This window comes from Chenopodium album, chromosome 14 (assembly GCF_948465745.1).
Source record: "Chenopodium album chromosome 14, dcCheAlbu1.1, whole genome shotgun sequence".
In the NCBI taxonomy this organism is placed as follows: Eukaryota; Viridiplantae; Streptophyta; class Magnoliopsida; order Caryophyllales; family Amaranthaceae; genus Chenopodium; species Chenopodium album.
Genome location: NC_137847.1, coordinates 51362297 through 51376938, shown reverse-complemented (window position 1 = coordinate 51376938; position 14642 = coordinate 51362297). Strand labels below are relative to the sequence as shown.

General features: G+C 32.9%; 3 protein-coding genes across 3 annotated transcripts; all 3 read right to left on the bottom strand.

Annotated features, from left to right (window-relative positions):
- Positions 1-4996: 4996 nt before the first annotated feature.
- Positions 4997-6354, bottom strand: LOC145578296 (pentatricopeptide repeat-containing protein At3g13150-like). The gene has a single exon (XM_081635641.1). The coding sequence runs from the start codon at positions 6352-6354 to the stop codon at positions 5146-5148; it is 1209 nt and encodes a 402-aa protein (XP_081491767.1). The 3' UTR covers positions 4997-5145.
- Positions 6355-6870: 516 nt separating this feature from the next.
- LOC145579509 (uncharacterized) lies at positions 6871-8391 on the bottom strand. Its single transcript, XM_081636750.1, has one exon. It carries the CDS (start codon positions 8226-8228, stop codon positions 6915-6917), a length of 1314 nt encoding a protein of 437 aa, XP_081492876.1. The 5' UTR covers positions 8229-8391; the 3' UTR covers positions 6871-6914.
- Positions 8392-9802: 1411 nt separating this feature from the next.
- On the bottom strand, positions 9803-14190 carry LOC145579508 (cysteine-rich receptor-like protein kinase 15). Its single transcript, XM_081636749.1, has 7 exons — positions 13057-14190; positions 12214-12348; positions 11591-11709; positions 11206-11416; positions 10885-11122; positions 10601-10751; positions 9803-10373 (listed from the first exon to the last, which is right to left on the bottom strand). Exons 1-7 carry the CDS (start codon positions 13898-13900, stop codon positions 10059-10061), a joined length of 2013 nt encoding a protein of 670 aa, XP_081492875.1. The 5' UTR covers positions 13901-14190; the 3' UTR covers positions 9803-10058.
- Positions 14191-14642: the final 452 nt, after the last annotated feature.

The following is a 14642-nucleotide window of genomic DNA, read 5'->3' as shown; positions in this document are numbered from 1 at the left end:
ACACAACAAGAATCTACATTATTTACCACAACAAATTAATAAAAATCTATATTGTACTCCCTTTCTATGTTCCATAATAATTGATACATACACTTTGACTATTTCACTGCTTATATACTTCTAAGTTCTAACCTTGATTATTGCTTTTGAGTAATACTCTGTGTATCATTCATCAAACGCAATTAGTATTATGTAAAAATGTTTATAACGGATAATAATAATATAAAGTTTAACAAAATTAAGTTTTTAAGAATTTATTAATGTTTAATTATATACTTGTATAGTCTTTAAAAAAATATTATATACAAGAGTACTAGTATGAAGATAGTCAAACTCATACATTAACATATATGTGTAAAATTTGACATTGGGTGGGGGCAATTATTAAACGGAGAGAGCATTAAATAAGTAGAGTCAATATATATATAACACAAATTTAAAAAAAAACAACTAATAGAATGTTTGTTGATAGTGAATGGTTAGTGATGAGTCCGATCAACATATTAAGATATGTGCTTTCTTAAAAAAAAATTGACTACAACTAATAATTGTTATGGAGTACTGGAGTACCAATTTTTTAAATATAACTGATTGAGGATTGATAGGTGATTAATAGGTTATTACCTATGGTGGGTGATCTTACTAAGCTTTTGAATTATATTATTCTTTTTATTTCGTATTAATTGCAATATTTTTTTTTCATCTGTTTTCAATTAATTAATTACAACATTTTTTTTGTACTAACATCAAAACAAAGGTTGTCACATAAAATTTTGTTAAATACTTAGTACATATTAATATAAAATTTCATTATTTCAAATTTTCAAGATTTTAATACTAGTATAAATTATTTATATTCAATAATAAACTAGTCCACTGAAAAATATGTCAAATTTAATTGTGTCAAATTGTCAATTATTATAAATCAGAGTTATCACATTATATAATTCGAAAAAATCACATAAAAAAGATTGGAGTATGTAAATCATTTCATTATCGCAAGGAGACATGGAGTCATCTAATAAATCATAGGACTCCGTACAATGATATTCCAAACCAAATAATTAAAACCGAATAGACCAAGTATAGTTTTAATTTCAAACTAATGGTTACGGAATAATTTATCTTGAGTCCACTGATAGAAATTAGAAATGCTTTACCAACTCAAAAGTTTTATCAACAAAAACAGTACTCCGTTCTTAAATAATGCAAGAAAAACGTGTGGATATGCATTTACATGCTCCCTATCTCCCTATTATATTTTATATCAACACCCAATACCGAATACCCTACAAGATGTGACACTGACACTCATATTTTTCATGCATCCCTTACATATTGCATACTCCGTAATTACTAATGACTTAATGAGGTCCTTGTACGAATTCTGTTTTCCGTTAGATTTTTTTTTTTTTTTTTTTTTTTTAAAAAAATACCTATATTTTTTTTTATACAAAGTATAAGCAAAAGGGTGAGGTGATGGACTTATGGTGTTTTTCTAAAATATGGAATATATAGATAAATAAAAATAACTTCATCAATCACTAAAGAAAACAAATGAATTAATTAATAGACATATAAATTTCAAGTAATTAATTAATTAATTAATGCACATATAAATTTCAAGCAATTAATTAATTTATATGGTGTGCAATCAAAATCATTTGTAAGTTGAGCTAATATGAATAAAAAGAGAATTAAAAAAAAAAAAAAAAAAGAAAAAAAAAAGAAAGAGAGAGAGAGATCATTTCTTCAATAAAATACTAACCGTGACATGCGAAGAAATATGAAGGTAGATCGGAAATTTTGGTGGGACAATTATTTGTCAATTTTTCAATAATTGATCAAAGAGCTTAAAGTAGCATTAAAAAGATGTCAGAAATATAATAGTCCTTTATGATAGACAGATAGAGTGATAATGATGCTGATTAGCCTTTCCCCACCACCCTCGACCCCCACACATTACCACAATTTAAACGATTAAGACTTTGCTCCACGCTGCACAGAGCCACGGACCACTGGACCACAATTAAGGATACTTTACATGTCTCAAAACAAATAATTGATACCTGATACATGGGATTATTATTTTTTTTTTTTATTCTTATACGAAGTATTAAAGATGCATTCTATTCACATGATTTTTACTTATTTAAATTTTACTGATCTTATATGATATTATCTGAACTTATCTAATCTTATATGAACTTATTAGCCTTTATTAGAACTTATTTTAGTTTTAAATTAAATTTGGATAGTCCTGATTAACTTTTATCTGAACTTGTTTTTCCTGAACTTATCTTATCTGAGAATTTATTTGAAGTTATCTAAACTTATTAACCCTGAAATAAGTAGAAATAAGGATAAGAGAACCGGGCCTAACTTTTACTATACTTTTTTAGTTTTTACTAACATATATAATAAAAATATATTTTATCATATTATAAAACAAATTGTATATCATTTATATTTATACCCCATTCACTTTACCTTATTTTTGTTGAACTAAAATTATTTTTACTGAAGTGAAATTATTTTTGCTGAACTTAAATTATTTTTACTTAACTGAACTTATTCTTACTGAACTAAAATTATTTTTGCTGAACTGAAATTATTTTTACTGAATATTTCTAATACGGAGTATTTTTTAAGGTGAAATAAACCGAGCCTTAATTACATAAAAATAAGATCAAATTAGTACATCAACATGTGTGCAACATTTAATTAATTATGTCAATTATTTTGGGACAAAGAGAATAAAAGATTAAAGACTCTCATTGATAGGAGTAAAAATTACCTGTTTCCTACTCCCTAATCCCTATATCCCTTAATAATGTGCATGTTTACCTTAAGAAGTGTCCCCAAAAATTGTGCTTTTTTTTTCATTTTATTATAAAGTTGTACTTTAGGGGGAAAAAAAAATACCTACATTTCTCATTTTTATATCCTCCTACTTGAATCTCCCTTAGCCTCTTTTTGAGAAAATACAAATTTGTAACATTGATAAACATAATTGTTTTATTAATGGGTATTTATGTAATTAACATATAACTTGGGTTGACAGTTGACTGAAGTTTTTAGCATTAACATTTACTTTCTCTCTCCTCCTTCAAGCTTTAATGGTGGATCTAGTTTTCACTTACTTTCTCTATCCTCCTTCAACCATTGATTTTAATGCCGGAGTTTACATTGCATCTCTGATGAACATCCGCAAAACATAGTAAAATAGAGAAGCAACGAAATCAATGGAAATTAAAAAGAAGCTCACTTTCCCTTAAGAGTAAACCATGCCCTTTATCTCTCCCTTTGTTTTTAGGGATTTCGTTTAATTATAATATTCATCTTATATAATTTAATAATTTTTATTACCCGAAAATATGTACTTTATATTTGTTTGTAATGTACAAAAATATTTTAACACTACGTTTTTTTCCATATGTTCCTTATTATATTCATATAATTAATGATCTTTATTATTTCTTGATAAACTATTTTAAATGTTCATATTCTTTGATTTTAATTGTAATGTACTTTTATACTCACATAATGTTCATTACTAAAATGTACACAATTAGATTATAATTAATATACAAAAAATATAGAATTATTTTTATAAATGATATTGAAGATCAATAAAGGTTACATTCACAAAATATAAGAGATATATTCAAATAATGTAGACACTAAAACACATACAAGCTTAACAATAATAAGAATAAAAACTTTGAAAAAACATAAGGGATAGAAGAAATTAACACTATGATAAAACAAATATAATACCTCAAAAAGCATAAAGGAATAAACGACATAAGCATAGAAGAACATATTAATTATTTAAGTAAAGAAAGTATTTTGTATTGTTGAAACCCAAATACCTTTTTTAATCTACATATATTAAAAAAAAAAAAATAGATAATATCGTACAAAATATATAATTTAACCCAAAAAACATAATAATCAAACTCAATAAACATATTATGCTTGTATTCTTTTTGTAAATGTATATAAATATATAATGTTCTTTATTTTGCCCGTATTCTTTATACATATATGACTATATGTAATGTTGTTTCCATGGTGCACCATGCGCATGGTGATGTTGCACCCGGGTGAACCATAGAAGTTTCATATATATGGAGAGTGTACAATATAATTTTTTTCCTTTTTAAATAATGTGTGAGTGAACCACTAAAGGCCTATTCTGATTTATTGAAGTGAGTTGAACTGAATTGAATTAAACTGAACTTATTGGAGCTGAACTGAATATTTTATGAGAGAAGAAAAATAGAAAATGAACTGAACTGAACTTATTAGAGCTGAACTGAACTGAAAATAAGCTGAAGAGAACATGCCCTAAGGCTATACTAAATTACTAATTACATAATGAAAGTGTCAGGATTTGAAATCTATAACTTATTAATTTATTATAGTACACAAGCCCTCAAGCTTTCATGGCGAATTCACTAGCATTTGTAGGACTACTTATACAAGGAAAGGTTACACAGGCAAGCTATTAAAACTAGACATTGGTCACTAATCACTATATCCAAGTTTAGGAATTTCCTCTTGTTTGTGATATCTGGGCTTCAGCTTTGTTCAGAGTTACATGGCTTCATCTGTAGTTGATCATATAGCTAGGGGTCCTATACATGTTACATTACAAGATTGAGTTTCAACTGTATTGGCCTCACTATGCTGCTTTAGCCAATTAATGTACTTTGTGGTTCTGTAGATATAGTTGTCAACATATTCATATTAATCTTGAATGAGATACATGAAGGTGAAACTAGGAAGAAGACTAGTATATTGCAAATATTGTAACAAATTAAATTATCACCCAGGATGAATAGATTACAAGTTAACAACTATATGCAAATGTGTCGCATACACTAGTATATAAGATGTGCTAACAAGTAACAGTCATAATGTTGCTTGCCATTCCTTCACAAGATCATACAAAACATAGAAGATCACTGAAAAAATAATTCTGCTACTAGTTTGGGTCATAAGAAGTCGTAAAAGGCAATGATACAACGCAAATGTGCCTTAAGCCTACATCTTATACTCTAACTGTAGCCTGCTTAAAACCTTAGTTTTATCTGAACTGGTTCAACACAAACACATCAAAATTTATACTCTGAAGCTTCAAAGGAAATAGCGCAAAATACCTGCAGGCAATACAAGATCATAAGGAAAATAAGTATTAGACTTTCCAAGTCCTACAAGGACCTTCGCTTCCTCCATCATCGACTTCTTTGTCAATCCATCAACTACCTTCTGCAACAAAGACTCATCAACCGAGCACTGATGTTTAAACATCCTCTTGGACACTTTATACGCCAAGCCATAATCACCCTTGTCGCATAGAAAAGGAACAATGGTGTTGAATGTAACCCTGTTGGGAGAACAACCGCTGTTCAAGAGCTCATAATACCATCGTCGAACTTCATCCAAATCATCATTCTTACATGCTCCTAGAATCAAAGCATTGTAAGTACCAACATCAGGCTTCAGTCCTTTACTTTCCAACTCTGTGACAAATCCCATCGCCTCGAAAACCCTGCCATCATTAACAAGTCTTTGCACCTTGAAGTTATAGCTTAGTACTTCAGGAACTACACCCTTTTTAATCATCCTTTTCCATATCTTTTCACCTTCCTCAAATCCCTTACTCTCATAAAACGCACTAAGAAGCGTATTATACGATACGACACTCGGGTTTAAGCCATTTTTCTCCATCTCATCAAGCAATGATAATGCATCGTCAAACAACCCAAGTTTACACAGAGCATGAGCAGCCGTATTATAACAATGTATACTCGGTTTAATCGACAACTTAGAGGGCAGCACACGAAAAAGCTCGTAAACCTTATCATATTTCCCTGAATTAGAAGCAGCTCCTAAAAGGGCATTGAAAGATTTGAAATTTTGAACACAACCTCGTTGAGGCAATTCGTCGAACACCTTGCGTGCATGATCAAACAAACCAGCTTTCCCATATAAATATATAAGGCGAGCAGCAAATGGTTCCCCAACAATGTAAATTTTCTGGGATTCTAATGCTTCTTCAATTAAAGTATTCTGCTTTGCAAGAGAAAGACGATGAATTGTGTTTTCGTAAATTTTATGCTTTTGCCTGAAATACTTTTCTTGAGATAAAAATTTGAACTTTTGTACTAGTTTTTGAGGGTCTTTCTCATCTAAGAGATCTTTAATACCCAGATTAATGGCTTGATTGTTTGAAGAATTTGGTAAGTCAGTGGGTTTTGGGGTCTTTGATTTAATGGAGTTTGCTGCGTTTCGAGTTGAAGAGAACAGGCCGTGAAGACGAGTGTATACGTTGGATTTTGACATTGTGTTTTATAAAAGTGTGTTTTTCAATTGGAAGTTGGACACAACTATACTAGTATAATTCAAGTTTTTGGTTTAGGCACAATTAGAACTTAAAACTGACTGAAAACTGAGTTTAAGTGTTTAATTGAAAAGGTAATTGTGTCATAACTTTTTCACATCCGACCCGGTTAAGTGTAAAATCGCTAATGGCTCTTAATGGTGATAGATGGAACGGGTTGGCATCAATTCAGTTTAATTTGGCTCTTCATGTTGATTCTATTTCAATTTGTCTAAATTTTGGCCATGTTCAAATTGGTTGGATGCACTCGTGTTTGAGTCCAATTCAAATTATAGTGTTGAAGTCAATGACAAGCGCGATATAGAAGCACTTGGTAGATATCCAAGACAAGCATCATGCTTGTATGTTTAACAAGTTTTACTAAATTAACAAGGTAAATTGTTCCGCTATTAGTTTCGATCATAAGAAATCACAAAGAGGCAATGACACAAAAGAGATTCAAAACCCGGGTCTAAAACTTGCAACTAATGCCAACAAAAGAACCTTTCATAAGCTAAAACAGTTAACCTTTGAATTTAGTCACCAAGCTTGATTTGAAATAGCCCATAATACCAGTAGGAGGCAAATCAGGCAATACAAGATTATAAGGATGATAACTGTTAGACTTTCCTAGTCCCACAAGGATCTCAGCTTCCTTCATCATCGAGTTCTTTGCCAATGCATCAAGCGCCTTCTGCAACAAAGACTCATCAACCGTGCACTGACGCTTAAACATCCTCTTGCACACCTGAAATACCAAGCCATAATCACCCTTATCACACAGAAACGGAATAATGGTGTTCAAAGTAGCCTTGTTCGGAGCACAACCATCGTTCAAGAGCTCATTATACCATCGTCGCACATCATCCAGATCATCGTTTTTACACGCTCCTAGAATCAAAGCGTTGTAAGAACCCGCACTGGGTTTTAATCCACTAGCTTGCAACTCCAAGAACAGCTCCCTTGCTTCAGAAATCTTTCCATCTTTGACAAGTCTATGCAGCTTGAAATCATAGCTGACTATACTAGGAACCACCCCACTTTTAATCATCCTTTCCCACAGTTTCTCACCCTCATCAAACTCCCCCTTCTCATATATCACACCAAGCAGCGTATTGTACGTAATCACACACGGTTTCACCCCATTGTCCTCCATCTCATCGAGCAACGACACCGCCTTATCAATCGACCCGAGCTTACACAGCGCCTGAGCAGCCAAATTATAACTTCCAGTCGACGGTTTGATCGACAGCTTCGACGGCAGCTCACGAAACAGCTCATAAACCTTATAAAAATCCTCACAACGATAAGCAGCCACTAAAAGGGCATTCAAAGTTTTGGCATTCTGTTCTAAACCTCGTTTAGGCAATTCGTCGAACAGCTTGCGTGCATGATCAAACAACCCAGCTTTCCCATACAAATACATAAGCCGAGCAGCAAATCCTTCCCCATAAATGTAATCTTTCTGGGATTCAAGCGTGTCTTCAACTAAAGAAATCTGATTAGCAAGAACAAGTCGATGTATTATATAATCATAAATTTTATACTTTTGCCTGAAATACTTATTTGGAGACAAATACTTGAATTTTTCAACTAGTTTTTGAGTGTCTCTCTCATCTAAAAGCTCTCTAACACCATTATTAATTACTTGATTATTAGCTAAGGCAATCAATGGCTGTTCTTTTGGGGTAATTAGGGTTTTGAATTCTGGTATTTTTGTTGGTTTTGGTAATTTTGGTACATTTTGTGTTTTTGGTACTTGAGGTAATTTGGGTTTAATGGTGTTCGCTGCATTTTTGGTGAACAAGCTATGGAGGCGAGCGCATGGTTTGGACATTTCTGTTGATTGTCACTGTTTCAGGGTTTAAGCAACTATAGGAAGGTTTAAGAAGAGTGGAGTTTTTAAATTGAAAATATGGGATGGAGGGAGTAATAAAATTAAGGTACGGATTATGGTGGTTATAGGGCGAACATTGGGACTAGGATTTTTGCACAAAAATTACTCGTAAGTGGCTTGATTCAGATAAAGGATTAAGTCGGGACTAATTTTTTTTGCCAAAGTTTTCTTTTATAGAGACAATAATAATTTTTTTTTGAATGTTTATAAATTACTAATAAGATTCTGGTTGGTGGAAAAATTATTATGGAACTTGGATTCTCTTTGAGTATGGGTCTGCTGGTTAGACTCGTGTTACTAAGCTCAGTCTCTATCTATTGCTTTAGTAGATATACTCCGTATTTTATACAAACAGTGATTGTATATTGGTTCATTTAGCCCCCAAAATTGAAAATTCACCAAATTGTGTAGTTTGTGTTTGTGAAGATTGTTAAACTTGTTATTAACAATACTTGAATTGAACCCCAATTGGCACAAATGTATCCCTAGCCAAACAACCAAATGACTTAACTTAAACTGATTGCGAAGTGATTATAATAAAACTCTAATCAATCTGAATGGATACATACTCAATATATATGGAGTAATATAAAAGTCTAATAGATTAGTTTATTACATTTTTCATAGATGTTACTTTGTCATCCAAAATCCCATATTTGTCATCCACATCTCATAGTTGTCCTTTATAAATAAAAATGATATATGTGTTTTGTGGTGATTTAGATGACATTCAACTAAACAAGTTTATGACATAATAAATCACATAAAAATAAACGAAATATGATCTCTACATGTAAGCTTGAAGCTGCTTTCTTTAAAATCGTGACATGGTACAAACTACATATCTAATAGGTCAAAACAAACTTAACTAACCCAAATTACGCGAGCTTAGCACAAGGCGCAATTGAGTGCCAACTTAATGTATGACGAATGATCTCTTATTACAAGGTAATATTCAATATCTTAGCTAGGGGTGTGCTAAAAATAGCCCTGACCTGAACCAGATTGGACCTAATAGGGCCTGACCGGTGAATTTAGGTCCGGTCTCTGGTGAAATAAGGAACTTAGCACGAGTGCAATAATCTTTACAGACCTCCAGATCCACATATATTGAAGCTAATTCTAAGATAACCCATTTGAGCCCAACTGGGCCTGGGCCTAACTTGGACCAGTTGATCCAATATGACTATGAGCATATGAATAAAATAGTCAATAAACATTAACATGAGTAATATGTGATGGGTAAAAAGACTATAACTAATTATTAATGTAATCTTCTCTTTACATTCATAAATAAACAAAAACACATTAATACAAATTTTTGACAATCTAATTAACCATCTTTCTAAGTATTCTTACAAGTCCTGGATGACACGGTCTCACACAAACTTAATGTGAGACATCAAAAAATTTTTAGCAAAGAGAGTAATAATGTTACCTTAATTGTCTCACAAAAAGTTTTGAGAGATTGTCTCAAACAAATCATTAATAACAACCTCTTGGATTTTGGTGACTACTATAAAAATAATGTGAGATAGTCAAAATTTACCAAAAAGAAAAGATAAAGTCATCTCAATCTTACAATAAATTATTGTGAGACCGTCTCATACAAGACTTTATCATCTATCTACTTCGGTAAAGTAGGTCATAAACGAATCTATGCTATCTTTCTTGCGTGCTCCAAGTTTTACACAATGTTCTCTCAACATTTAAACTACAATTTTTAACATTCATATCTTCTGTATGGAGTATACCACTGTAAACTAACCATTACCTAGGGTCCATCTCTGTTGTGCTGGATGTTGCTGTAAACGCTGAGGCAGAGAGATCTATCCCAGAGTAATCATCAATCTCCGAATAAGCACCTGCTGCGAAGAAATGAGGCGCTGTAGGTCGTGGTAGAATGACAGAATCACCATTAAACGCAGCTACTATTGTAGCCATTCTTGGTCTTCTAGAGGCATCTTCTTGGATGCACAATAACCCAATGTGGATGCATTTTTCTGCTTCTTCCAATGATATATCATCTCCCATTCTCGAGTCTACCAATTTCATTGCAGACCCCTCATCCCAAAGCTTCCATGCCTGTAGTTATGATAATATATAGTAGCAGGTTCAATACATAATACTCCATCCGTCCCAACATAAAATAGATCGCTTTCAAAATATAGTAAGTTAAAAAAACAAGCCAATACTATAGTTACTCATAATACTTCGTACAAGAAACATTGATAAGGTTGAGATAAACTTTATTGATAATGGATAATTATGATTTAGAAATGGAAGGAGTAGTGGCGAAAAGAAGTACTTACACGATCGAGAAGAGACTCTTCGTTTCCGTTAAGTCTGAAGAAATTGTTCAACTGACCACTGACTATCTCCAAAACTAAGATCCCGAAACTGTATACATCAGATTTTGCTGAATAATGACCAGCAATTACATATTCTGGTGCCATATATCCGCTGCATCATATTGTTAACTCTGTCAGATTTTCAGCTAATTGATTGCTTCTCATGTTAGAGCTACTGAAATATCAAGGATAATATGGAAACAAAGTTCCAGAAATTATATGGAAAAAGAGAACAAGCTACTTACAAAGTTCCTGCAATTCTACTAGTGTTTCTCTGGGTTTCATCTGCCTTAAAAAGTCTTGCCATACCAAAGTCTGAAATTTTTGGATTCATATCTTCATCTAATAGTACATTACTAGCTTTAAGGTCCCGGTGTATGATCTTGAGCCGAGAATCTTCATGAAGATAGAGTAATCCCCTTGCAATCCCAGATATAATCTTAAACCTTGTTTTCCAATCCAAAGATGCAGACTTTTTTGGGTCTGACAAGCAATATATATTAGCAGAAGGTAGATGGTGGTAGGAGAGATCTTTTATAAAATCAGATCATCAGTGAAAATTATACCAGTTAAGAATCGGTCAAGACTTGAATTTGGCAAGTACTCGTACACAAGTAATGTCTCCTCTGTAGCAAGGCTATATCCAAGGAGTTTCACAAGATTTCGGTGTTGGAGCTCTGCAACTAGAAGCAGTTCTGTCTTAAACTCCGAAATGCCTTGTCTGGAGAACTTTGACAGCCGCTTTACTGCGACTTCTTCTCCATTGTCAAGCTTACCCTGGCAGAACATGGATATAAATGAATTTTTTCACATGCAATATGAACTACTGCAATATATCCAGACAGCCTATGATTCCATGAGATCTATGAACTTATGCTAAGAACAAGAGAGCATAATACAGGAACAATATAGGCAAAACATTGGCTTATGAACATGCATAACAATCATTACCCTGAACACTTCACCAAATCCACCTTCTCCAAGTTTTCTATCTTCTGAAAAACTATTGGTTGCAGATCTTATTGTGCTCAAGTCGAATTTCAAGGATTCCACTTCAATATCATTGAACCCTGCAAAAAAAATTAAAATTACATCAGTTGAATTTGCTATTAATGTTTGCTACTAAGCAAAGGCATGCCACAATATCTACAATGCAAAATCACAAACATGCTCATAATTCGATACCATACTGCGACACAGATCACTGATCAGTTACAATTACCAAATTAGTCGTGCATGAACCAATGAGGCAATAAGTCTATGACTCTATGAGTTGTTGAATCTGAATTCATGCCAATCAAGCAACCAAAACATAAGCATTCAACTGATTTTAGTTACCAATATGTTAAACCCAAGCTACATATAGTATTAGATGCTTTACATTTCCATATCTCTAACTAGGGTGATTCCTTTACCAGCACCCTTTAGCTCTGCCTACGATGATCAATATAACAGCATGACACTTCTAGCAATATAGTCAGGCATAGTATCGTATCAGCAATATTATGAAGGAATTTGATTAAAGTTTTTTCACTCAGTAACTCTTGCCCGAATAAGGATTTAGGTTGTCTCACCTGCAAGTTCCTTCTTGGACTTCCTCCTGCATACGTAAAACAGAACTCCAAAGAAAATTATCAATGCTAAAACTGCTGCTGTGATAGTGCTTATCAGTATTGCCTTCTGCTTTCTTGTAGCTTTTGCAGGGTTTCCTGTTTTAAACCATATTGAGTTAATTAATCTAAAGACCAATACACTATCAAAGCTCAGCTCTACAACAGCAAAACAACAAAAACACATCATTTAACAATTTTTTGTATAAAGGTAACACTTCACTGATTGTCTGAGTAAAGACAAATATACAGTAACAGCAATCTTTCAAAGCAGTCCAATTCTGCCGTAGAAAAAGGGCAAGTAAAGGTTCAAAAAGGGGCGAGAGATTACAAAATCCCCAATAGGTGATGCTTCCCCCCCACCCAAAACCCTCAAATGCCCCAAAAAAGGCTGACAGGTTAAATTTACTTTACAATCAAGTCTAACCCCTGGGCTCATAGTAACAAAAGTGAACACGATTAAAACATATTTATGGTACTCATTTAATTCAGGTCGAAACAAATAAGCACAAGAAGAAGATTTGGATCTAGGGAGACTAAAACTTTGAATACTTCAATACCAAAATGGAAATTTGACTTCAAAAAAATTGTATCTAAACCAGCTTAGCCTAAAAACAAGATGTTGACTCACCAATCATCACATACTTTTCTGTTCATAAAGGTTCAGAGACCAAACCCAACAGAATATATAAGATAAGGTCATAAGGGATTCATATTCAGCACCTATTATACTCAGAACCACTATGATAATACACAATTAATCTTCATCCATATAATAAATAAACAACTTTATTCAAAGTTTCTTACCTTTGATGGGAGCAAATAAAGGCCCTTTAGAATTTGCATCATCTCCATAAAAAGGGTAAATGTCATATCTCATATTACAATTCGGACACATCAAAGTGCAACCAGCCTTAACATTGCAGAGCTCTGAAGTATTCCCAATAACCATTTGAAGACAACGTCGACAATCTTTCAGAGATATATCAGGTGTGCATTCAACAAGTGTGTAAAGAGTGTTCAAATTTGACAGGTTACCAACAAATCTAGCTTCTTTTGTTGCAAACTTTCTGTCTATTCGACCATCTGTTGCATTGATCGTAGCTTTCCACATAGTATCAAGCAAAACTTTCGTAAAAGCATCCATATTATTCGTAACATTCCAAATATCATGAGAATTCTGTCTGTTCCACATAGGTATCATAGGAGCATCACGCATAGTACCAAGAAAAGACTTATCAGAGTAATGAACAACACATTGATCATAATACCATACTGTTGACTCTTTCTTTCCAGGACAACGAACGCCTATTGCATCCCTAGCCAAAGACACACACTTCTTACAGGCGGCATCCTTAACATCCAGACGACAGAAAAATAGGCCATAAACCTTATCACGTCCACTACCAACACTTGTGTTGTAAAACCGGTTGGCACGGCTAGTGTTTGAAGCAAGGTAAGAAAGAACCCTATTAGTGTTGTTATGATATCTGCTATTAGAACCAACTGTGGTCATGTCAGGGCAAAGAGCATAAACATATGCTTGGGTTGCATCAGAGGCAGCCGCCGAGCAGCAACATATAACCCACCCATTAAAGAAAGTCACAATAACAAACAAGGATGACCAACATAATCTAATGATATGTTCCATGTCTAAGAGATGAAAGATATGCAATACTAATACTATGATCTGAAACTATGAACAACATAGGGTGTGAATACAGATGAGATAAGGGGTGTTAAACGTTAAGAAACTCACTTACATACGCCAAAGTGAGCAGATATAGTAGTCCCTTGTGGGGCAAAGCCACATGTGACACTTAAATTGAGACACTTAGCTCCCTCCAACTTTGATTATTTCATCTACTTTAATTTTTAACAGTAAGTGAAAACTGCATTTTTTTCTATCAACTTGTTTTGCTCACCAAGAACCTTGTATACTTTCTTACGAGTAGTTTCTTTTTCAACAATAACCTAAGAAGTAAGAAGTATTGTTTTTGTTAGCTACTCTGTATAATATTAATATTGGCCGGTGTTTAAAACTAACAAGTAATATCGCTTTCATTCATTAAAACAAAAAGTAATAGTACCATATTTTTTCAACTTACAAGTCACAAGCTGACAAATAATATGAATTAAGAAAACTTAGTGTAGCTGATAGTACTACCTTCATTTCTAAAAGCTAAACACATTATGTTTTATTTTGTTTCACAAAAGTTATTTCTTGTAAAAATTTACAACTCTCTATCCTATTTCTGGCAAACTCATTACTTAGGGTCTGAACTTAGCTGAATTAAATTGAACTGAGCTGAAGTGAGCTGAACTGAACTGAAGTGAACTTATTAATTAGTGATTTTTAACTACGAATTAATAATCTTTGATTGTTTATTATT